Consider the following 26,241-nt stretch of genomic DNA (forward strand, 5'->3'; position numbering starts at 1 on the left):
TTTCTTTTCCATAAAACGGCATTCATTTCCAAACCATAAATCATAATGAATACTGGTTATGAGTGCTTCCTGGGCTACAGAGCAGAACATTGGGTGGCAGCAGTGTTCTGAACATCCAGGCCACCTGTGGGCCACCCAGGGGCCTCTCCCTTCCTGTCAGGGCACCTTCAGGCCTTGAGCAGCAGGTGCCCTATCTCCCTAGCTTTGGACACTCCCGGGCAGAGACAGCATGGGTTCCTGGTGGCTGCCGTGCTCCCCTAGGTTTTCCCCTCCTCAGAACTAACCCTTTAGCTCTCCAGGGCATATCTTCTCAGCTTGCTTTTAAACTCACTGAAATTTCAGCAACCCCAAAACATGCTTACCTGCTTGTTTTGATTCCTGAGGTTCCTTAAAAGGACCATAGTATGTTCCACAAATATTCCTCCAGTGGCTGCCACGTGCCAGGGCACTGACCAGCTGCCAGGATGGGAGAGTGACAGTGGTCTCCTTGTGGCTGAGTTTCCCATCCCGGGGGGAGAGGCAGGTGATTTCAGCAGGAGCTCCCCAGGCCGCATTAAGGGTGAAACACTCAGGGAGGCAGAAGGCTGAAAAGCTTCCCTCTGAGAAGAGTTCACTCTCACTCGAGTGTAATAGGTCAAGGAATATAATTATCAAGTCTCTTCTAGTTGTGACAGCTGGGGGAGGGCCCGGTCCCCTGCAGGTGGTGGTGAGCAGCCACCTCGGACTTGACCACCTGACCTAGAACTGATCCTATTGGCCTTCAGCTCTGTGGGGACGGAGAAGTGGTTTTGTCTGGACAGCCCCACAGGCACAGCTCAGGGAGCAGGTGTGGGGCCGTTGCTTGTATGCCTGAAGATTTTGCGCGCGCACACACACACACACCCCTAGCATTAGGCACAAGCCTACTTTTAAAGTGCACTTTACTTTGAAATGGCTTAAAACTAATTCTCCGCATGGGCTTTTGTAACGAAGTGGAACTTTCTTTTCTTCATCCCTTTTGTGTACTGTTGCTGCCTCTCATCTGAATTGACAGATGCAGTTTGCTTGCTTGGGGAGGTCAGACTTGAAGCTTGGATTACGCTATATTTATCATTTTAATAGCATTAACCATCAGGGAGTTCCCCTCATGGCTTAGCAGAAACGAATCCTACTAGCATCCATGAGGACATGAGTTCGATCCCTGGCCTGGCTCAGTGGGTTAAGGATCTGGCGTTGCCCTGAGCTGTGGTGTAGGTCACAGACACAGCTGGGATCTGGCATTGCTGTGGCTGTGGCATAGGCCTGTAGCTGTAGCTCTGATTTGACCCCTAGCCTGGGAACCTCCATATGCCTTGGGTGTGGCCCTAAAAAGCAAAAATAAATAAATAAATAGCATTAACTGGCAGTGAATGGAGGCATGCCCTCCAAACATTTGGGGTCCTTCCATGTGAACATTTTTATAGTGGGTGTTAAGCATTTGTCTTGTAGCATCAGGAATTTAAGGGGTCAGGGGTAGTAAAAACATAAAAACAGCTCATCACAGTTTGGGATTTAGGCAGTTTTCAGATTGAGCCAACTTGTGAATTATTTACTTGATAATCCTCACCTGAGCACCAGCATTTTGGAACTGCTATTTAAAAAAAAAAAAAGAAAAACCTCTAAAAATAGACTTTTCTTAAGCAATTTTGCTTTGTATTCAGATTTCACTGGAATTCTTTGTTCTCGCTCCCTCCTGCAGACATCACTGCTTCCCTTTTGCACAGTTCTCCTCTCATTTCCTGTTTGTAAATACTGATGTCCCACGTGAAGAGAGTGAAAATACCCGAGTATACCACCTACCTATAGTTTTTAGGGTTTTTTTTTTTTCATTTTGATATGAATATACAATCATAGGGAAATTTTCCACATAAGAGTTAAAACGAAAAGATAACTTCTAAGTCATGAATCATTAAAAAAGAGCTTTTAAAAGAGAAAAAAAAATGTGTTAACCTAACATGACATTTTTGCTCCACAAAATAATTAACCAAGGAAAATATTTCTGAATTGAAAGATACAGTGTGTCTGAGGAGTTCCTATTGTGGCTCAGCAGTAACGAACACAACTAGTATCCATGAGGATGCAGGTTCAATCCCTGGCCTCACTCAGTGGGTTAAGGACGCGACTTGGATCTTGGATTGCTGTAGCTGTGGTGTAGGTCACAGATGCAGCTCAGATCTGGCATTGCTGTGGCTGTGGTGTAGGCCAGTAGCTACAGCTCTGATTGGACCCCTTGCCTGGGAATTTTCATATGCCTTGGGTGAGGCCCTAAAAAAAACAAAACAAAACAATGTATTTGAATATTCCATCTTCAGATCATCTGTGCATTCTCTATGGGAACTCTAGTCAATGAAATAAGTAGCCACTCCAAGTTCAAGGTGGCCCAAAAAGAAACACCTTCATTGTGGACGCAAAAGAGCTGACCTTGGAACCTGTTGGTTCCACTTTGGAATTCGTTGACTTTTTCTTCCTGGTTCTTAAAAACAAATAGGTCTATTTCCTTTCATTTCTTCATTGGCTTTTATGATTTTTATATTAAATATAAGCCTGTCTAAATAGCAGTAAGGCTAAATTGTTTGGTAAATTTCAAAAGGATTGTCCTAGAACTGCAATTTAAAGGATTGCTCAGAAGTTGAAAACATCGCATTCAGTCATTCAAAGAAGGCATCCTTCTGGTGGATTGATACTAGTTAACTATGACATCTGCTATAGGAAAATCAGTTCTGTAAGTTTTGGTGTTCCTAGTGTAAATGGGTTATTTGGGTGCCTACCGACGACTTGGTCAGGTCAGGCGCAACCCTGTTCTTTACGCTGCCTGCTCCATCCTGTCCTCTCGCGGCATCCGCAGCCCCTCTAACCTTCTAACCGCCCAGCCATCCTTCCTGCTCCATGTCAGGCGTGGATGCAGGTGCCAGGCATGTTTTCACTTTCAACGTTTTTATTAGGGATGGGGACCAAATTGATATGATACACACTTGTGCTAATTGATTCCCTAGCGGGAGGATCCGTTAGAGGATGCTCATTACTATAGTTTTAATTTACAACTTTACAAATAGCAGTTCAGAGTTTCAAAAGTACCTTTCCAGTGGCTTATTTCATTTGCTGGACCAAATTGTATCCATATTGTATCATTTTTTACTTCAATATTGATATGTACAGTCTGTCCTATGTCTATTATGGTGATTGAGCCTATAGTTTCCTTGCTGGAAAACATTTGTCCTGCTTTTATTATTTTCATTCATTCAACAAAAATTGTACTTCCTTTTGTGGGAAATACCAGTGAATAAACTAACACAACTCCTGCCCCAATGTTGCCTATTGTCTATTTTTGATTCTGCCTTAGATGTTTATACTTGCAAGGTATTTTTTCTTTTATTAATAAGTGATTTTATAGACCTACAAAAATGGAACACTGTAAAAATTTCCACATTATCATACAGGATCAAAGAAAGTGTTCTAAGTAGGCTGTTACCCTCACTTCACAATCGACTTCCATTATGTTATCTTGTTAATAATTTCTTTCACATTATTCAGAGCTTTATTGTGTTTTTATACATGTGTAAATTAATGTAGTAACTACTGATAAGTTTCCTTTTGCAACCCACCTGTTTGCCTGTTTTAGGCAAATGTTGACATTTTCTGAATTATTTATGAATGGTGTTTGATAATTAGCATAAAGGAGAATAAAGCTTTGATTATGACGAGATTTGCCCTTCATTAGCAAAGTATATGTTTGACTTTTCACTTGTGCTAATTGATTCCCTAGCGGGAGGATGCTCATTACTATAGTTTTAATTTACAACTTTACAAATAACAGTTCAGAGTTTCAAAAGTACCTTTCCAGTGGCTTATTTCATTTGCTGGACCAAATTGTATCCATATTGTATCATTTTTTACTTCAATATTGATATGTACAGTCTGTCCTATGTAAAAGAATTATTGATGCAGGTAAGTATTGTACAAATTCACAGCTTTTAGAGAAATGACTCTCAAAACTGTGGAATTTAAAGTAGAGAAACAATTTTCAAATAGGCCTGTTCTTTTGCTGTCAACCTCGTAGAAATTCGTCTTAGTAGACCCTCTGATGTCTGATTCATTTTGCTTGTTATTTTTCTGTGTGAGTCACGCTTTTAGAATGTAAAACACAGGGAGATAATGCACCTGTGTGCACGCACACAATATTCCCTTTAATTATTGTTTTTGTGTATGCCAAGTTGCCCTAGGAAAAAAGTCTGTTCTGGTACCAGCAAAAACTGGGCGGGTATTCTGAGGGTGACATTTCATCGTAGGGCAGATTGAAATGGGTGTATGTACATTTTCTACCTCGCTCCACAATTCTCTAGATCAAGACAAAGAAGAACTTTAATCATCTGAAAAGCGGAGTAACCAATCTTTATTAAAAAAGAAAAACCAGAGTACACATTTTGTGGCAGACTTTTCAGAAAAGCAGTTCCAATGCTTTTTTAAAGTTTCTCTCAACACAGTATCAAAGAGAATACACGGGTAATGTTAGGTGACATTTTTAGTTTGGGTGACAACGAATGGAAACTGAATAAACTTATGTTTATGATACCAACCCAAAGAATAATGAACTCTTAAACAGCTTCTGGTTTCCTTTGATTGAGGAAATAATTAGCAGTCCTTAGAAATTATTTGACCAAAATGATGAGGCTGAATTTAGGGCAATTAACCATGACTTTGGAATTATGTTTTGTGATAGAATAAATGAAAATGATGTCTGTTATTTTATTTCAGGCTGTAAAATATGTAACCAGGATAATTTGTAGACTATTATAACATTTCAAATCAAGATAACATGTAATTTTAAACTGTACTGAAATATTTTGACTCTAAAGGATTTTTATTATAGATGCCATTGAACAGTAAGCATCAATAAAATTGTTATGGATGCATTTCAGATGCAGTAGAATCTATATTGGTGGGAGAAAGAGAAAAAAATATAAGTTTATTGTTCACTAGTCAGCTTTGGTTTTAGATTTTTTTTTTCTACCCAGAATGCTACCCACTCAGACAGATATGTTAGTTATCATTTTAACTGCTATTTAAATTACTTAAAATTTACAAACTGTCTTTATTGCAAAGAAGCTTTTTACATCTTAAATGTGTTTCCATTTGAGGATCATTTGGGCAGCTGGGATAGAGAAAATAGGCACTATCCCCTACTCTTGCCTTTTAAGTGTAATGACAGGCTTTATCCACTTGCAAATCGGTTCAGCCTGCTCTTCTCCTAGAAAGCAGTAGAATAAGAGCGAAGTAGCTTAAGGCACCAGCCCCTTCTCGACCATGTATATGCTGTAAGGCTTCTCTGGGCCTCTCACCTAAAATGGATCTGGTGATAAAAGCATCCACTCCGCAGGTCCATTACATTCCAGGGAGGTGATAGAACTGAAAACACTCTCCACCTGTAAAGTATTTATATTATCAAAATAGCACAGTACACAAAATAGGCTTTCATATTCCTAATTACCCTACCAAAAAACTCAGTGTGTGCCCTGGGCAAGTAAGTATTTACAAAGCTAATTTCATTATTTTGCAGTTTTGATGTGCAGAATTCAGTTCTTCCATTTATGCATGTCCTGTGCTTTACCAAGAAATGGAGCTTTTGCTTGAACTTTTTAAACATCCTTTATTAGTCTAAATTTTTATTTTTCTTGTCTTTTAAACTACAAGAAAAACGCTGCTTTCAAATATACCCTTAGTACTTTTGTAATGATGCTTGAATGCCCTCTCTTAAATATTTTATTTACACATCATCCAATTCTTAAAGTAAGGGAAAATTCGATTTCAGGGGAGAATAATTAGATTTGTGTTTAGAACATTAAGTAAAATGGTTTTCACTTAACTTGTCTTTGGTGAATGCTATTCTTTTTTAACTGTTTTATATTTTCCTTCTCAACTTCTCATAATCACGATTTTTAAATGATCATCTTTCAAATATTCAGGGCTGGCTAATCTCTCTGTGCCCTGCATGCTCTATAATAGATCATTCCATCTTTTCCTGCTTTGGGACTATTACTCCTTTCACATTTACTTGTACAGTCAAGAAGTATTGACAGATTATTTTTCTATACGTGCACTTAGTTTACTGAGGCTCCTCCTCCTAAGAGGTGTTTTAAGACGCTTTAAGCTTTTTCAACCACGAGCTCTTAAAACCAAATGATGCTTTCTTCCTGACACCCCTTCTCCTGAAGCAAACCTATATTTAACTTCCCTTGCATGCTTTTGAAATCTAAGAGTTATTGCCACATTTCAGCAGCGCTTGCAGCATTCTGAGGAAATAAATTGGCAGGTATCGCAGGTAACACAAATGTGGCTCAGAGAAACCTGTGTTGCACAAGCGCGTGCAGTGTGAGCCCAGGAGGCCCACTCCCCGGGAGCCTGCTGCTCCGTGGCAAAGGCCACAGGTGTGCTCTCCCCGGCAGAGACCTGAGCCTGCCTCTCCCGGAATATTACCTAGCTTCATGAGAATTTGCTCCGTTTGGTCTACAAACGGTAACCCTCGTATCCATTTCTCTTGGTGGGCAAGTTAGATTTTAAAAAATTACCTTGAACTTGGGAAAAAAAGTGGGGTGTCATTCAGCATCACCAAATGCCATTTATCTAGGTAATACTGTTTGACTTTTTGTTTCTGCCTTCGTTTGATCATGTACATGTGCTTAGAACTAATAAAGATTCGCCATTGGTGAAACTTAATGCATGACTCTTCAGCAGAGTATGGAATGAAAGCATGTATCCTGAAATTGCCATTCTTTGACCCTTTATTTTCCATCATTTATGGACTGGTTCCATTTAGAGTGTAGTCCATTCTTATTTTTTGTTCCGTAGATTGGCCACAATGGGAAGGACCGGATTCCGCTCTCTTCCACGAAGAGTCAATGGGACTGGCTAAGATCAAGGTGTGAGGCTTTTCCATCTGTCATCAGGTATGCACTGCACAAAAAACACTACCATTCTCTGCATGTATCTTTAAAGTATTTGATGGATAAGCATATCATGACTTCAGATCTTTATTCAATGTTGAACTCACAACCTTATATTTATCCTGTGGTTTTAAATTGAGTTTTGTAATGTATCAAGATACAAAGATATTGTTAGCCATGAAAAAATTTCAGCTGGTCTCAGAACAGTGTAATATTTGAAATCTGCACTTCTTCATTGCTCAGTCTGTACATCCAGAGATAACAGAATTCTTCCATTCCTTCCTGTTGAATATCACCAATTTTAATAAGATCAAGCATGGGTTGTTTCGTGGTACACTTGCAGTACATTTTTTTTTTCAGTAACTTAGAAGTTGGCATTGTCCTCAGCTAGAATTCTCTGCCCCATTATGATTGGGTCTCATAACCCAGGAATGGCAAAATATGACCAGTCTTTGAAGTATTTTCAGTTGTTTGCAGTAGACAGGGATTTAGCCACTGTGCATTCCGTGTTGATTTTACAGCTGGAAAATTGATCCGCTTCTTTCCCACAGTGTTTTAAATAGGTGCACAAAGGCATCACCTTAGAAAATCAGACCGTCAGAATTACCCTCTTTTCCTCCTTTGGCAGAATGCTTTATACCAATTACAGTGTCATTACTGGTTACAGCAGAATATTTCTGAGAGAGGCAGAGAAGCTGTCTCTTGAACAAAAGCATAACAGGAAAAGAGCTAGTCCTTGAGTCTCAGCACATCTGGAACCAGAGGAAACATACTGTATTAGCGTTTGTGACGTCAGTTGCCTTAACTGTGTTATTGTCATGTTTAAACCACAAAGGAGACTCAGGCAATTTGAACAGCATGAAGCATGAATTTGAACACCTTGCCTGCGTCTGACTACTGAAGAAGAAAGGCTATGTGAACCAGACACCAATTAACTTACCCACACACTTTACACTTTAATCAGATGAGTGGATAATTGCTATATTTTGCCTGTTTAGTGACAGCTTCTACATTAAAATATAATAGGATCGATTGTAATTTTCACTTAATTTTGCAAAAATGTCAGTTAGGAGTTCTCCTCATGGCTCAGCAGAAACAAATTTGACTAGCATCCAAGAGGATGCAGGTTCAATCCCTGGCCTTGCTCAGTGGGTTAAGGATTTGGCGTTGCCGTGAGCTGTGGTGTAGGTCACAGACATGGCTCAGATCCAGCATTACTGTGGCTGTGGTGTAGGCCAGCAGCTACAACTCTGATTCACCCCCTAGCCTGGGAACCTTCATATGCCAAGAGTGCAGCCCTAAAAAGACAAAAAAAAAAAAAAAAAAAAAAAAAAAATAGGTTACATTTGGAGCCCCTGCAAAAGTAAAACTGAAATCTGCTCTTTAGGGCAAGTGTCCACTGAAACACAAGTCATATGAAGAAATTGGTTTTCATCATTTTCTGAATATATAATAGGATGAAATATCCAGTCCATCAGTAGCTGATAACAGTCACTTAGCCACATTCCAGTTTTCAATTTAAGAATCATATCTTTTTGAAAGAGGTTACCAGTATTAAAATTTCTTTGTCTCCTAAAAATAACTTGCTAAACTAGCATTCATGAATTGTGAGGAATCATTTAACTCTTATATCAATTGGATCTGCAGGAAATTGGTTTCTTCCTCTGAGAAATACAATTGCTGACATTTATGATCACTTATCCACGAATTTGCAAAGGTTTCAATCCATTTAGAAGTTTTGGTTTAAGTAGACTTACTCTTGGCCATACATTCCATCTCTCACAGCACTCTGACACACCTCTGCACTGAGGCATGTCTGCACAGGTACTGTGCTCTAAGCCACCAGACCCACTGGTGTGCTCACTGCCCCTTGGGTCACAGGTGTGTCGGACACTGCTCCCCCTGCTCGGACTGGGCTGCCCAATGCAAGCACCACTTTCTGTGATTTGAAAAAAGGTGGGGAAAATTACTTCAGCCAAATCATTTCTTTCCCCCAAGAGACAAAAGGCCACAATCCTCACCTGTCAGAGCACCAAAAGGTTTTACCCATTTCAGGAGTGCCTGTTTTTATGAAGACAATTCTCTTCTTCCCTGGACCCAGAAATCCCTGTGCATGTGATGATACTGATATCAAGAGTCACTCTTCACCTCGGGTGACGCGTTCAACTCTTTCAGGCCTCTGGTGTCTGCATTGAGTGTTCCTTCCTTGGACTAACTGGCTCACAAGGTGCCTAAAAGAGTTTTCAGTTGCTTATATCTTCCTATAACAGAGAGCGTGACTAGCGCCGGCTTGCACAAGTTAAAATGATTTTTAGACGTTAAGATATGTGCAGAAACATTTTTGCATTCTTAGATATATATTCTCTAGTGCCTTGTAAAAACGCGAAGCTTTAATAATGCCACGTTGACCGTCCTATGTTGATGCTTCCCGAGAGCTCCCGAAATCGCCACTGCTTTCCCCAAGTGCGACGCTTATCCAGTGGGATTTCAGGGGACCTGTGAACTGTCCATTCTGAGCAATGCATTAAAATGTGTTTGACAAATATAAAGACGCCTACAGATATTACATCAGACCAGCTGAATCCATTTTATGGTTTCTTTTTTTTTTTTTTTAATTCAAAAGCATCACGTAGCAAATAAAACTTTAAAACATTAAATCTAGTTACAAACTAGTTGTTTCTTATTTTTTTTTCCAGTCCCCTTTTGCTTTCTTTTACGACCACATGAAACTTGAGAAGCCACCTAAAGCTAAATCACTTAGTGGAGTTGGGCAGTTCCCAAGTGTCCAACAAGAAGGCCTGGTTTAGGCTGCGATGGCCACTGTCATTCCTGGTGATTTGTCAGAAGTAAGAGATACCCAGAAAGTCCCTTCAGGGAAACGTAAGCGTGGTGAAACCAAACCAAGAAAAAACTTTCCTTGCCAACTGTGTGACAAGGCCTTTAACAGTGTTGAGAAATTAAAGGTTCACTCCTACTCTCACACAGGAGAGAGGCCCTACAAGTGCATACAACAAGACTGCACGAAAGCCTTTGTTTCTAAGTACAAATTACAAAGGTATTAAACTCTATTTGTCTTTCAGATTCTATTTTCTATTTTGTTGGCCGTTTGAAGCCACTGTAAACGTTACCTCTTTGTCTGCACATCTTTCCGCTGATTTGCAGAGAGAAATGTTAAGTAGATTAGACGTTGGCTAGTCTGAGCATTCTAAGTCACAGGCTTTTATGGGCTAGTGTTTTTAGAGTCTTCTTAAATGCAATGCTTAATGGGAGTAGACTTTTCATTTGTACAAAGAGGTTGCAAGAAAAGGGTGTGGACGTTAACGTGAGTACATTCAGTCTTGCTCAGTTGCATCTGTAATCGCTAAAAACCAGCGAAACCTAGAGTGGCGACTTAGATGGCTCCAGCTGTGCAGTGTTGAGGTGTGTTAACTGTCCTGGTAGCAGAGGAGGGAAGTTCTGTGTTAGCTAGCAGCTTAGCTTCCGTGTGAACGGTGAGCGCAGGCCACTTTTGTCCCGAGGCTTACAGAATCTGTCTGTGTTCAAGGCACATGGCTACCCACTCTCCTGAGAAAACCCACAAGTGTAATTATTGCGAGAAGATGTTTCACCGGAAGGATCACCTGAAGAACCACCTGCACACACACGACCCCAACAAAGAGACGTTCAAGTGCGAAGAGTGCGGCAAGAACTACAACACCAAGCTCGGCTTCAAGCGGCACCTGGCCCTGCACGCGGCCACGAGCGGCGACCTCACCTGCAAGGTCTGCCTGCAGACGTTCGAGAGCACGGGTGTGCTGCTGGAGCACCTGAAGTCCCACGCGGGCAAGTCGTCGAGCGGCGTCAAGGAGAAGAAGCACCAGTGCGAGCACTGCGACCGGCGCTTCTACACCCGCAAGGACGTGCGCAGGCACATGGTGGTGCACACGGGCCGCAAGGACTTCCTGTGCCAGTACTGCGCGCAGAGGTTTGGGCGCAAGGACCACCTGACGCGGCACATGAAGAAGAGTCACAATCAGGAGCTCCTGAAGGTCAAGACGGAGCCCGTGGACTTCCTGGACCCCTTCACCTGCAACGTCTCCGTGCCCATCAAAGACGAGCTCCTCCCGGTCATGTCCCTGCCCTCCAGCGAACTGCTGTCCAAGCCCTTCCCCAACACGCTGCAGCTGAACCTCTACAACACTCCGTTCCAGCCCATGCAGAGCTCGGGGTCGGCGCACCAGATGATCACCACTCTGCCGCTGGGCATGACGTGCCCGCTGGACATGGACGCTGTCCACCCCTCCCACCACCTGTCCTTCAAATACCCGTTCGGTTCTACCTCATACGCCATCTCTATTCCCGAGAAAGAACAGCCGCTGAAGGGGGAGATCGAGAGCTATCTGATGGAGCTGCAGGGCGGCGCGCCCTCGTCCTCGCAGGACTCTCCAGCGTCGTCGTCTAAGCTCGGGCTGGAGCCCCCGCTGGGGGCCCTGGATGACGGCGCGGGGGACCTCGCCCTGTCCAAAAGCTCCATTTCTATCAGCGACCCCCTGAACACCCCGGCCTTGGACTTCTCCCAGTTGTTTAATTTCATCCCGCTAAACGGCCCTCCCTATAACCCGCTGTCGGTGGGGAGCCTGGGCATGAGCTACGCCCAGGAGGAAGCGCATTCTTCCGTGTCTCAGCTCCCCGCGCCTGCGCAGGACCTCCAGGATCCTGCCAACCCCATAGGGCTCAGCTCTCTACACTCGCTGTCGGCGGCTTTCACCAGTAGTCTGAGCACAAGCACCACCCTGCCACGTTTCCATCAAGCGTTTCAGTAGGATCCCAAGACGTGGATCTGCGACAGAAATGTATGTCCACCCCTGCCTTAGGTGACCGTTTTCATTTTAGTGCCTACTTTAAGACGGTATACAAATGTCTGCTTCAGTATAGTACCAACTTCCATTAAGCCAGTATAAAAGAGAAACTAGCTTTTTAAATGAGCTTTGGAACCGTTCGTGTTCAGTTATGTTTACCTGGGTATTTTGTCCTGATTCACTGCCAATTGTCAGCTCTGAAGATGATTTCTCTCCTAGGAAAGCCATCAAGAGTAGTAAAGTCTTACAGAGTCGGTGTTCAGCTTCCTTGTAGATCTCAAAAGTTTCATTTTTGTCCGAGAACAATGGCTCTACCTTTTGACCTTCGGCTCATCACAAAATTTGGCAGTAGAATGTGAATTTTCTAAAATGTGTGTGAATAACCTAAGAGTTCTTCAATTTTTAATAATCAGATGCTTCAAATGCATTAAGAATCCGGTCTGGGGACATAACCTATGTTTCTTAGCTACATCCTAATTTCGGGTCAGTATATTTTGAAGACTTACTATTGTCCGGCTCACACATCTGCCGTCTCTCATGCACATATAAGGAGAACAAAACCTAAACACAAAGCGTCAGTATTTCTGGCAAAAAGAAACTAAGTACGGTGACACGGCATTCCATGTTACCCAGTACTTGGTCTGAGATTAGTATGCAGGATATTTTGTCACGTTTTAGACTCTTTGCTCTCTTTCCGCTTGAAAATACCAATGATGCACGGCCCCCGAGTCTTCAGGCAGTCTGTAGTTAGAGCTCTTCGTCTTGTCCGTCTTTCAAGGCCAGAGGGTGGGTCCAGCGCAGCCAGCAGTTCCCCTGGGATTGTCAGCCCACAGTTGGTCCAGGATCCAGAGCCCTTGGGGAGTGTAGGTGTGTTTGTCCTGGGGGTTGGGGGCTGGGGGTGGCGGTGGGGGGGCTGTCTCCACCTCTAGGGTGAGAGACCCCAACCCAGAGATGGGTGTGAGGCCTGCGGCCCTGCCTGGAACTTGTCCTGGGGTCACGTCGCCTGTCACCAGAGTGGACACAAGACTGCTTAGGGGTCGGGGGAAAGCATATCGCTTGCTGAATTCAATACAGTTTTCTCACCCTCAGAGCTTAAAGCAGAAAACACAACAGTCCTGCTCCCACACTATTCCTCTTATTCAGTGTTAATCCATCCCCTTTCCTTGCTAGTTTCAGACGGAGACTTTAAAGTTAAATGCATTTGAAAACTATTTGAGGAATGACCACAAAGTTTCAAGCGACTAAAAATATATACAGTAAAACCCCACTTTTACACGTCTCTGGGAAACAGGAGGAACGTTGCAAAGAAACTTTGCAAAAAAATGTTGAATTTGTGGGGGGAGGGGGGAGTAAAGCAGAACAAGCACCATCTTAGTTAATGTGAAAACAACAATTGAGAACACAGTGTTCAGCGAATGCAGCAGTTATTGCGCGCTTTCCTCCTGTTAGACAACAAGCCTCTCTTCTCAAAGGTCAGATTAGTATTCTTTTTGTTTTTTCTAATAATCGGTTGTGGTATCAACCATGAAACATATCTGCTAAGCACTTGTTAACACCTTATTTGGGGACCCTGTCTGTTGGGGTGGGTGTAAGGGGGGGGGTTATAGAAGAATATATATCTCTTAAAAAAAAAGAGAGAGAGAGAAAACTATTTCTGAGCACTCATTAGCCCTAGATGGAAGCTTTTATAGGGTCAGTTTTCACTGCAGATTTGATGTTTACCAAGAATTTCTAAAAATGAGTGCAGATTACTGAATATAATGCATTATTTAAAATATTGGGGAAGTAGTATAATTTGTGGAGAAATGTAAATTGTAATAATGTAAATGGGGTTTCACTATATATATGAATATATTATACACACACGTATCGCACTTCATAGAATCAGAGTTGCTCTCTTAAGGAGCGTTGGCTCCTGATCTTTTATCATGCTCCTATCTTTTTTTTAATCCTGGGAGCAGTAGTTTTTTGTACGTATGTATTTAAATTTTATTATTAAAAGTTACATTTTATTAAAAAAAATGTGTTCCAAAGGCATTAAAATTATATATGTTAATAAGGAAATACATTTAAAATTTTTTCAAACTGCTCCTAAGCTTTTGATTAGGAGACTCTTTGCTCTGAAAGTAGGCTTCTAGCACTGCTTTATTACTGCTTCCTTTAGTTTCTATGAAACAGATTGCTTACTTAAATCATTAGTTGAATGATTAGTGTTCAGTATTGCTTTAATCACCATGGGGGGGGGAGAGGAAAAAGAAAAGTGGTGACAGAGCACAAATAAATAGAAAAACCTATTTTTTAAATAGAAATCACAAATACGAGTGTGGAAGCCCTACTTTATTTTGTCTAAAATTTGCTTAAAGAGAAGTCCAATTAATGAACTGAGACATTGGCCTTAGTAGGCTGTATTTCACTGCTAATAAAACATTTAAAAGGGAGTACCAGGATTTATTAACTAAAGCATTTTGGAAACGGGGAATGGCGCCATGCAGGTATATCTACTTTGAGCCTCATTCTCACCCTGTGTGGATTTCAGATACACGAAAACACGTCTTCCAGGGCACCAGTGCTGAAATCGTGGACTCTTCACTTGCATATGTACACACCCCCTTGCCTGTTGCTGCGCACAGACTCGAAATAACACTTCCAAGGAAGAGGAAAGTCAGCTAAGACATTTTTTAAATTGACCGCAGTGGTCACTAAACCCTTTTTGAGAGAATCTCTGTTAAACATGAGGCAGACTCATTTATCTTAATTGCACAATGGTCTGACAAGGCTGTAACACCAAACCGGCTTTTTTTTTTTTTTTTTTCCCCTCCTAGAAAAACAGTTGATGCTTATTTTTATGTCAACTGGATGTGGTTAAAAATAATTATTGCCAATGCTGTTTTCATTCTCCAGTGGCCAGAATCATCATCCTTGAAATTTCTAGTAGTGCCTTTGCTTGGTTTAAAAAAAAAAAAAAAAAAAAAAAAAGGGATTATCATTAAGTAAAGATATTTCAGTTTAGAATTCGGACCTCAGACAAGATATTGAACCTCATTCAGTTTGACCTTCCACATGGTTGTACCAGTTAGATCACCGGACACGGAAGCACGAACGTGGAAGGATCTTGGCACCATAAGCAATACTCTGCTTTGACGTAAGGCAGATACCATCGTTACAGTTATTGGTCACTGTTACCAATTTGCATTTTAAACTCCTCTTCACAAGGTTCTGCTTTCTAAAGCTTCAGTTGTCCTGGCTGATCATGCACCAACCACTCTGTGCAGCTTCTCCATTTCACTTAGGGTTTCCTCCACGCTATGTGTTTTTGCCTCTTTGTTGCTTGTGCTTTATTATTCTTAGTCACTTGTGGAATAGAGTGATATATTGTGTTAATTTGGACAGTAGCGGTTTTTAAAAACCATATACTGACTGAAACATGAGCCAGAGCTAATTGCTTTATTAAGCTAATAATGAATGTTAAAAGAGTACATATTTTCAGGATCATTCATCTAGTAAGCAATACACATATATAGGCCAATATTTTTTTAAAAAAATAGAGCTTGGTCAACCTCTATACTACACATATTACAAGATATAGCACTTTCAAAACGAATCTAAACCTTTACAGAAACTTTCTTATAGGTTATGCCTTTTATTTTAAGACTTATTATAATTTGTTTCAAGTGCCATTAGATGATATATATGTAGGCCTTTGATATATAATGCTTTGTGTTTGAAAATGGTAGATGGTATTTTAAACAGGTACATTTTTACAGTGTTTTCTTATCAATTTGCTATATTGCACAGGATCAGTGTGTGTCTTTTCATAAGGTTTTACAATGGTTTATTTTTTTACAAGGTTTACGTGTCTCAAAACACACTGTCTTCCCAGTATGTAAATTAAAAAAAAAAAAACCAGTTCACCCAAGTTGCTTCTAGCCTACTGAGATCCACGTGACGGAGATCTTTTCAATATTGAGTCTTCTTCATTAGCAATGGCAGACTGTTATCTCTGAGAAACGAGCGCCTACGTTGACCTCGTCTTATTTTTCTCACATGGCATCAGCGTTGCAGCCACAACATAGGGCATCTGTTGCAATTCCATAGATCCGCAGAGGTTGCGCTATGTACTTCTGTGCTAAAACCCCACACAGAGCTCCTGTGCTATCATATAAAGCAACATCACAGTACCCATGGCGGTAAAGGCACGCTTAGGTCACCCCCTGATCCTTCTACAAGGTTTTCATCCCCCTGAGGATGGAAGGCAGTGTCTTTTGATGAGTTATCTAGCTTAGAAATGACAGAACTATTGCTAATGTGTAACACCCTTCGTTGTATAAGCTTCAGTGGTACCGATGAACCAGAATGAATGTGTATCTTCTCAGAAACCCTCCTTCAATATTCTGTTGGGTCATGCTGCTAATGTAACTTGGGACACAACTCTCCATGGTGCTACAGACTCCTCTGTCTCGTTCAGTCATATTTTTTTTTATCCATAGGAAAAAAAGGACTCCATTAGGGGTAAAGGTGTACAATATATTTTTATACTGTGACTTCACGTGTCCTTAACAGACTTTCACACCACCCACCACGACGTATTCACGTGCACTTGCAAAAGGAGATCTCGGATGTGCAAATGTCACCAGAACAAACCCAGCTTCTGTCCACAAGGTGACTGTACTTCAGAACACCCCGCGGGCTCTGTGATAGGGTGTGGAGTGAAGATCATGCTGTGTGTGACTAACAGCCCTTTGCGTTTAACAAAAACTGGGAATCCATTCGGAAATGGATCGCATCAGGCCTGACCATAAGCTGGACTGCTGAGATGGTATTTTTAGCTGACAAAAAAGTGTTTGGACTAGTCCTCGAAGAATGTTCTAATGATAAAAGTTTTGAGTCAAAATAGAAAAACTCTGCATTCCAGGCTGAACTTTGTATATTTTTAGTGCATTTAAAATCGCTCTTCTGTGATATTGAGAAATTAAGTGGCTTATCATGTATATCATGTACTTAAAATGTATTCACAAACTACTGTTGTATTTGTATAAAATATAGACAAAGATGGTATTTTTGTGTGTGGATAAGCTCTGTAAAATAGCAATCACGTTATGAAGCTGCAGTGATACGACCTTTTAAACATCCACATCCAAAGAAGCAGGCTATTTATTGTCCACTTACCCAGATATAAAATATTAATTTGCTGCTAATTAAACAATAGTACTGCAGCTTCTTGTGGCCTACAGTGTTATGTTTGCTGTAAGAAAAAAAGATATGTGAATTCCACAAAATATATGAATAAAATTATAGAATGGCTTTAGATAATGCAGCTCTTCCTGAAATTTTAATAGATGATCCATTTCTATTTGGGATAACTTTTTTTTTTCTTCCCTTTGAGTTTTACATATTTTCTCATCTGGTAAATACAAAGTTCGAATAGCTGGCTCCAGGACAATACTTTGTGGTTGAAATGTAAAGTTCTAGGGTTGGTTTCTTTGGTTTTGTTTGAAAACTCTTGTACCTTTTAAAGGAAGGATAGAAATTGTAAATAAAAAAGTCAAAACATCATGCATCAAAACTTTAATCCAGGGGAGAATTCAAAAAAGCATCCCAACAGGCTATTCGAATGCGTAAATTGATAATGTTTCTTGTTCACGTGAGTTAAAATTGGCATTAAGCCTGCCTTTAGCACTGTCTGTCAGTCCTGTAAATTATCTTTTTTAGAAGTTCCCTTTGGGCTGTCTGTCTAAAATTTTGCTGCAAATCCTCCCTTGACAATTCATCCGGACCTAAATGATAAACACGTATCATTTCATCTAAAACTCATCAGTTAAACAGTCAGGAATGCAACTTCCAAAGAGAGAGATTCATTCTGATAATTCAATTAAGAATCTGTCCAGGGAGTTCCCGTCATGGTGCAGCAGAACCAACTAGTAACCATGAGGTTGTGGGTTCAGTCCCTGGCCTCCCTCAGTGGGTTGAGGATCCCATGTTGCTGTGGCTGTGGTGTAGATCAGCGGCTCCAGCTCTGATTCGACCCCTAGCCTGAGAACTTCCATATGCCGTAGGTGTGGCCCTAAAAAGCAAAAAAAAAAAAAAAAGAATCTGTCCAGAAAGCAGCTGCAGAAACCCGTTCTTTTGTATCTCACAACCCGTCTTTCAGGACAGTAGGAAAAATCCCTTCTTTACCTTTGGCGACCCTGATTCCCTGTTTAAGGTTGTCTCCCTTCAGAGAGGGGAAGAAAATGCCGATGACTCCAGACTGGGCACGTCTCTCTTCTCGTCCCTCTTCTCACACACTTAATTCCAGCAAATTTAAAAGCATTGCTTTTTTCATTCTTAGCATTAACAATGCATAATTTTTATTTAAATTCATGCATATGAAATATTTCAAGGACTGGAAAGAGAAGGAAAATGCTATTGCTTTTTATAGTTAGAATACTTTGAAAAGGAATGTCAGGGATTAATTCCTGTATGGTGTAGTCTCCCTTGTACGAAGGTAATTGGAAATGCAGTTTGGTTATTGCACCGTAGACCCAGCAGGGCTGAGACTCTTTCGTCTATGTTATTGTTAAATGAAAACTTAGTCCTGACGGTTTACCACAAAGGGGAGGAAGGAGTCCAGTCTGGCTGGAGACAGCTTGAGTTTTGCTACCACTTTTCCTTAACTGAGCATTTCTCAAGCAAAAGGCCTTGCTTCGTGCTCAGTCCTAGGACCCTTCCAAAGAAGTCAGCTTTCTAAAAAGAAGTTGTTTCCTGACCAAGCATCAGAGTGAAGACGGCAGCACTGTGGCCGTTGTGGGAAAAGAAGTGCAAATACTGCCTTGAGTGATATACCCCATTACCCTTTTTTATAGATCAAAAACGGTCAGATGCTGGCAGTTTCAGCCTAAAACAGTAACTAAAATGCAGAAGGTCTTGACTTCACCTGCATGCTCTTCAACACCAAGGTCAATAATAAAACGTTCCACACTGAGGATGTTTGACTCGTGGCTAGTGGGATGGTGCATTTTAGGTGTCAGGGTGGCTAGGCCTTGCTGCCCGGAGTAGATGCCTAGGCTAGTCAAACGCCAGTCTAGACATTGCTGTGGAGGTATTTTTCGGATGTCCCCAACATTTATAATCCGTTGACACTACATAAAACAGACTGCCCTCCAGAACGTGGGTGAGCCTCACCCAATCCGTGGGAGGCCTTAAGAGAAAACACTGAGTTCCCACTGCCCAAAGGGAAGTCCGCCTCCTGACAGCCTCCAGACTCCAGCCGGCCTGCCCTGCAGATTTCAGACTTGTAGAGCTCCACAATCACGTGAGCCACAGTCTTAAATCTCTTAGCTCTGTTATATGTGTGACCCATGGCTTCAGTTTCTCCGGAAAACACTAACACAGCCAGTTTCAACTGCTGCTCTGCAAAGGTGCTGGTTTTCCCTTGAAGGAAATGGAAACATCTTTCCTTCTGATAAAGACTGTTAGGGCAAAGGAGATAAATCCCCAGGTCCTAACTGCTTGAGAAAAGAAGCAGAAAAAGAACCTAGTGCCTGGTGGAGATTGTACCAAGAAAAGAGTTCCCAGATGCTCCTTCCTCCTGTTACTGTGGTGGCCACTGTTGTAGGTAAAAACGGTTTTCTCCTAATAAACAAGTTTCCTTTTTAAAAAAGTGTCAACAGGCTAATCTTGCTTTACTTGCTAGAGGCATCCTTGACAGGTCAACCAACATTGATTCAAAATGCACAAGGGGAAACATTTGTAAATTCAATCTTTTTTTTTTTTTTTGAAAATACGGTCCATTTCTAGTAATACCTCCGTCAAGGTTTTGAGATTCTGGAGGAGATGAGAGTCAGAAGTGCACTGGCTCCTCACATAAGCTGTGGAAGTTTCCTGTTTTATGGTAGCAGAACCTTTGTGAAAGTGTAACTTTTGATTTTTTCAATCTGGATTAGAGAACCTTAAACTTCTCGGGGCCCCTTTCAAAATGTCTGTGTGGTCCATAGTCTTATTGGTATGATGTTGGTAAACTGCTGTTTCTAAAAACACATATTCGGTCTGCTATTCATATCCACACACCCCTGATGACATTTCTAAGAAGGCTCCTGTAACCAGATTTTCATGCCCTAGGAATGTTCATTGTGTAAGTAGGTTAATAGCCTAAGCCATGCCCTATTTGAGATTTTAAGATATGTCAGCTTTCCCACCTCAGAATGAGTGGTGATCAGTGGCTGTAACAGCCACTGTAACACCCTTACAAGCATCTCAAAGATCATTTTGGTTACAGACCTCAGGCAGACAAGTTCAGCTTGTCCCCAGTTTTCCAAGTTACATTATCTTTCGCAGGAGTAAAATATACTTACTACGGCATCCTCTGGCCTAAATTCTTTCATGTGATATTCTCATGGTTATTCCTAAATTGTACATTTGCTGGAAGATTTCAGGGTAGTACCAGTAAGTGATTTGAAGGACCCTGAAAATGCTCATCCGTTCCTGACAGTGTCTGCCCGTTGGCATCTTTTCCCCTTCCTGTCATGTCCATGTGAAATCGCTCACTGTTTCTTGTGTTTATCCGCCGCTTTGTCCTCTTCTCCATCCCTGAAACGTCTGCTTTCTCTACTTCTGCCAAAGTCTCACCATCCAGCAGCCCTTTCTTGATGCTACTAGCTCCTCCATTCACAGTACATTCTCTGCCGCACCCACTGAAACGTATCTTATTTTTTTTCCCTACACACGTTTATTACGTCTTCTCAGGGATGTGCGTATTTTTTAATTCTTCTAAGCCCTTGAGGGAAAGCCTTGTCCATGTAGCGCCCTATCCATGGCAGATAATCAACACGTATTTGTTGCCTGGAGAGCAAGGACAGCTCGTACCTTTCTCAACTACCTTTTTTCCCTCCCAGATATATTAGATTTGGTCTTTATTGCAAATATCAACCATCTTAATAATTAGGGCACATTATTCAAAAGAAATATCCTTTTAAAATGTGAACCTAGAAAAATACATATATGATGATTCTTTAACACTTGGGTTTTCTTTAGTCTATAGAAAAATTTGATACACTAAAGATTGTGCGATCACACTTAAAACTCACATTTTGTTCTGCCCTCCTGTATCAAAATGAGCAAATTCTATAGTAGATACTCTTTCCTCAGAAGTAAACCACTCTACATGCTCTCACCGCAATGGACCAAAACTAGAGAACCTTTGAGAATTCTAATTCTTGTACCTTTGCATTTCAAAAGCTCTAACCATGGGGTCTTAAGCTCTGTTTAAACTTTCTGGAAGTTGAGTGACTATTTAGATACAGGCATCAAAAGGCCGTGGTCTTAAGATTTTATTTCAGCAAATACTATAATAAATTCTCATAACAGAAATTATCATTTTGATAGAGAGGATGTGGTATATATACATATACAATGGAATATTACTCAGCCATCAAAAAGAATGGAATAATGTCATTTGCAGCAACATGGATGGACCTAGAGGTTATCATATTAAGTAAAGTAAGTCAGAAAGAGAAAGACAACTACCATATGATATCACTATATGTAGAGTCTAAAATATGAAACAAATTAACATATCTACGAAACAAAAACAGGCTCACAGACATAAGGAACAGACTTGTGGTTGGCAAGGAGGGGTGATAGGGGAGGGAAGGACTGGGAATTTAGGATTAGCAGATGCAAACTATTATACATAGGATGGATGAACAACAAGGTCCCACCATATAGTACAGGAAGTTATAGTCAATATCCTGTAACAAACCATAATGGAAAAGAATATGCATAAGAATGTGTACATGTATAACTGAATCACTGTGCTATATAGAAGAAATTCATGCAATATTTAAATCAACTATACTTCAACAATTATTTTTTAAAAAAAGAAATTGTCAGTTCCCTTGTGGCATAAGCAAGTTAAGGATCTGGCATTGTAACATAGTGACCATGGTCGCTGCAGTGGCCTGAGTTTGACCCCTGGCCTGGGAACATCCACATACTACGGGCTCAGCCAAAAAGAAAAAAGAAAAGAAAAGAAATAATCAGAGTTCTGGTCGTGGATCAGTGGAAACAAACCCAACTAGCATCTGTGAGGATGCAATTTCAATCCCTGGCCTCGCTCAGTGGGTTAAGGACCCAGCTCGGATCCTGCAGTGCTGTGGATGTGGTGTAGGCCAGAGGCCACAGTTCTAATTCGACCCCTAGCCTGGGAACCTCCTTATGCCACAGGTGCAGCCCTAAAAAGACCAAAAAAAAGGAAGAAATTACCATTTTGAAATCTTTTTAGATCTCATTTAAATTTGCCTTTTCTCCTTAGCAATTAGGTGGGTGAGTAAAAAAAAAAAAAACCACTGAAGGGGAACTGTGTGTTTGCTTATTCTACACAGACAGTGTAAATCAATTTGTTCTTTAAAAAAAAAAAAAATCAAAACCAAAGCAGACCTTTGAGGTTGCCTCCCACCCCTTCCAGATGAGTCTAGTCCAGGGCCACACAACTAAGACCAGGCCTCCTGACACAGCCCTGGTCTGCCTCTGCTTTTAGGTGTCTGAAGCTTTCCCACTGGAGCCGGCGCTGTTGGAAGGTAAGGCAGGATTTAATGTGCAAGCCTGCAAGAAGGAGTTTCCTAAAAGCCCTGTGCTTGACCTTAAAATTTCAAATTCTGGGAAGACCTTGAGAATCAAGTGCCTTTGCCTCCATTGTCAGTTCTATTGCTATCCTCACTTTCCAGAGGAAGAAACTAAGGCTCAGAGAGATTTGGACTCGCTAGGAAATAAGGGGACTTGAAGCAGGTTATCTGACTCCAGGGCCTGTGCCCTGTATCACCAAGTTTCAGGGGAGCCAGGACCCCAGCACCCACAGGAGAGAGGAAAGCAGAGAATGAGAGGTCAGAGAAGGCACGCCCCGAGCTGAAGAAGGAGCCCAGACCTGAGGTCACAAGTCTGTCCACACTGCAGACCGGCTACCAAAAGGTCTTTTCCAAGACAAGGAAAATACAACAAATATTTTCATACAAACAACCTAGCAGCAAAATACATGGAACAATATCCTAGACATACTTAGAGAATTTGGTTAAGCCACTATCTTGGTTAAGAAAATGTGGGGAATTAGGAAGATAGATGTGGATAGATAGATAGACAGACAGACAAACAGACAGATAAGTTGTGGTACCTACAATTTGAATAAGAATCAGAACTGACCTTAGATCTACCTGAAACCCTGAGTAACTGCAGTCAGTGGAGCCATAGCTACAACCAAACTGTCAAACATATTCAAGAAAAATATGAGGTCTGACATGTGAGGATTTAGAAAGTAAAGGATGTATTTTTCTTTGAAAAGTTACAAATAACCCAGAGAAGCAAAAATGGAGTCAACATGGACATCTCAGGAACATAGAAGCTAAATATGGAATTACTGAACATGAAGGCTAATACCTCTCGGTTCAATGTAAAGTATTGCTCACTTGCTAGTGAATTTTTGAAAGAGATAAATCCTCATAGAATGTGGATGTCTGCAGTGGGTACCAGGTAATCAGAAAAGGGGCTGGGGCATACGCATAAGGGCTGATCACACACAAGCACTCACGGCAAGAGGCGGAAAATGACTTTGGTGACACCTACATGAAGCCACTTAGCAAGGTGCCCTAGAAGCTCCCGCTGTGGTGCAGTGGGTTAAGAATCTGACTGCAGTGGCTTGAGTTGCTATGGAAGTGTTGGTTGGATCTCCTGCCTGGTGCAGTGAGTTAAAGGATCTGGCATTGCCACGGCTGCAGCTCAGATTCAATCCCTGGCCCAGGAACTTCCATATACAGCAGGTGAGGAAAAAAAAACCAAAAACCAAAAAACAGGTGCTCTAGAGTGAGACTTGGAAAGTCCAGTTTGATTGGGACTTGAGAGCAGAAATAATACTGGAGAAACCCAACTTTTTAAAGACACCTAAAGAGCCCCCAAATACTCACTGTCTGGAGGCGGGGGTGATAATGGCTACCCTTCAGGCATCAAGATTACATAAATTGCAGGGTGGGAACCAGACACAGCAATTCCGATTTGGGGCTCTGGGTTTGCTGTAAGTATGACTCAGCACCTCTGCCCAAGGATGGCTCCCTGACCAGCAGGGTCTGTTCATTCTACAAACACTCATGGGGCTCCTGCTCTGTACCAGCCATTCCTCTACCTGCTGGGAACTCGGGACTGAACCAGACCAAGTTCCCACTCCCATGGAGCCTCCGTTCTCCTGCAGGAAGAAAAGTGGGTTCTCTGCTCCTGGTCAGAACGTTCCCCAGGAGTTCCTGCTGCATCAAGGCAGAAAACAAATCCCACTAGCATCCATGAGGGCGCAGGTTCAGTCCCTTGACTCACTCAGTGGGTTAAGGATCCAGCGTTGCTGTGAGCTGTGGTGTAGGTCACAGACACACTCAGATCCTGCATTGCTGTGGCTGTGGTGTAGGCTGGCGGCTGCATCTCCGATTCCACCCCTAGCCTGGGAACCTTCGTAGGCCGCAGGTATGGCCCTAAAAAGAGAGGGGGGCAAAAAAAAAAAAGGAACGTCCCCAGATATACTCAGGATCCTGTCAAGAAAGGACACCTCCTCCTTGCTTCCAGTGTGGGGGCCTGGGTCTCACACGTGGACAGCTGTGTCACCAGCGCCACCTCCAGAGCATACAGACCCAGTTTGAATGGGCGAAACGGGGCCGCCGTGGTTGATGACAACCAGGGATGCACTGGAGGGGACTCCCCACCCCTGCTCCATGCCCTCTATCCCTCGTGCCCGCTGAACCCCAAGCCAGGGATCTTGATGGGGTTCCAGCTTCCAAACTCCAAACCTGTGTGGTGCAAGTGTAACCTTGAGAGGGACAAGTAACAGGGCCCCGTGTGGCTCAGGATGTGGACTTGGGGGCAGCCCCGAGACAGCTGAGTGCAAGGCAGCCGCAGAGCACCCAGAGGAAGTCAGGGCCTAGCACGCCGCAGGGCTGGAAACTGGGAACCCGTGAGTGTCCAATGTGTATTTTTGAAACTTTCACAAGACATCAAAATTGATCATGGATTGAGCCACGAAAAACAAACAATAAATCCCTCCCCCCACAAATAGGAGGTTAATTCAAAGAGAACAACAGAATTTTGAATTCCCCAAACCTCTTAAATTCTGATAAACATTGTCAGATCGCCCTCCCAAATAATAGCGCTAATTTTCATATGTCTAGTTTTTTTTCTAACTGTTGGGGAAGGTAAGCATTCTCTTATGTTTTTGTTCTTCTCTACGTTGCTATTTGTATGTGTTTACTGTTCCAGATGGATGTTACTATCATATCATCACATTCTCCATTATTAGAATCTTGAAATAGCCCAGGAATTCAGGGGGCCTAAGAGGAATCATATTACTATTGGTGCAAGTTCTCAGCTAAATGTATAATTTATAAGTGTTTGAAGTAAAAATTTTATTTTATCTTATTTTTGAAACTAAACTAACATTTATTGAGTGCCTACTGTGTACATCTGGCTTGTGCAAGGAGTTTTCATTGAAAATGCTCCATTTCATCCTCACACCACCCCTGTGAGGTAGGTATCATCCTCATTTTTCTCAGATGAGGAACACGAGGCTCAGAAAGGATAGGTAGTTTGTCCAATCACACGATTAGTAACGGCAGAGCTGGGACTGCATCTCAGACTCAAGAATTGCCCACTCTCTCTTGGGCATCGCCTCTCAGGAGGAAGGAGGGAGCAAAAGCAGCAGCAGCCGTCCTTCCATTTCCCACCCTGAGAAGTAAGCTGTCACCAAGGAGCCAGTCCTTTCCCATAGACCGTCCCCTCTCCCCCTGGGGTGGGGACAGGCTGAAGCAAAAATTGCAAACAAACACTATTAACACAACTCATCAAAACGTATTAATTGTCTAATACATTAACATTATTCATGGATTGCAGACATATTTAAATGAATTTGCTTAAACATTGAAGAAGAATGCCGGTGAACTGGAGATCCTGACCACCGTGAGCTATGCCTTAGTAAGTACCCTGAGCATGCCTCCTGGTAAATGATATCTGGGACTGATTCTCCCTGGGTTGAAGGGGATTTGGCATTTTCATTTTAAGGGATGTTTCCAGATTGCTGTCCAAGAGCCTTACATAGGCTCTTTAGAACACTACCCATTCCTATAGCAATACGTAGAAACACTCTCCCCAACCCTGGAACCTGTAAGTAACAGGCATTACATTTTTTGTTTAGTTTTGCCTATCTGATGGGAGTAAAGTGATATTTCAATTGTTACCTTAGTTTGCATTTCTTTGACTTACTACTAAGTTGGAACATCTTTTCATTTATTTAATGACCATTTGGATTTTCTCTTCTGTGACTTGCCTACGGATATACCCTTTGCTTATTTCATGAGATATTTGTTTCTTGGTGAGTATGTAAATTTTGTCTAATAGATACATGAATCACTTGTCATTTGCATCATTTTTTTCCCAGCTATATCATTTTTTCT

General features: G+C 41.8%; 1 protein-coding gene across 19 annotated transcripts in view; it reads left to right on the forward strand.

Annotated features, from left to right (window-relative positions):
* Positions 1–17,347, forward strand: part of PLAG1 (PLAG1 zinc finger) — a 50,174-nt gene extending 32,827 nt beyond the window's left edge. For 2 of the 19 annotated variants that reach the window (XM_085022355.1, XM_085022354.1), the window contains 4 exons: positions 6,862–6,959; positions 9,653–9,836; positions 9,942–10,011; positions 10,501–17,347. In XM_085022355.1, coding sequence (XP_084878481.1) covers positions 9,770–9,836; positions 9,942–10,011; positions 10,501–11,758 — 1,395 coding nt within the window. In that variant the 5' untranslated portion in view covers positions 6,862–6,959; positions 9,653–9,769 and the 3' untranslated portion in view covers positions 11,759–17,347. Of the gene's footprint in view, positions 1–6,836; positions 6,960–9,652; positions 10,012–10,500 lie in introns of all 19 variants that reach the window. The other 17 variants (XM_085022360.1, XM_085022361.1, XM_085022349.1 and 14 more) reach the window with 14 other exon arrangements.
* The last annotated feature ends 8,894 nt before the right edge of the window (positions 17,348–26,241 follow it).

This window comes from Sus scrofa, chromosome 4, assembly GCF_054392235.1.
Source record: "Sus scrofa isolate SSC_HxYL_T2T_F1_AM1 chromosome 4, Sscrofa_HxYL_maternal_Yorkshire_Landrace_v2.0, whole genome shotgun sequence".
Taxonomy (NCBI): domain Eukaryota; kingdom Metazoa; phylum Chordata; class Mammalia; order Artiodactyla; family Suidae; genus Sus; species Sus scrofa.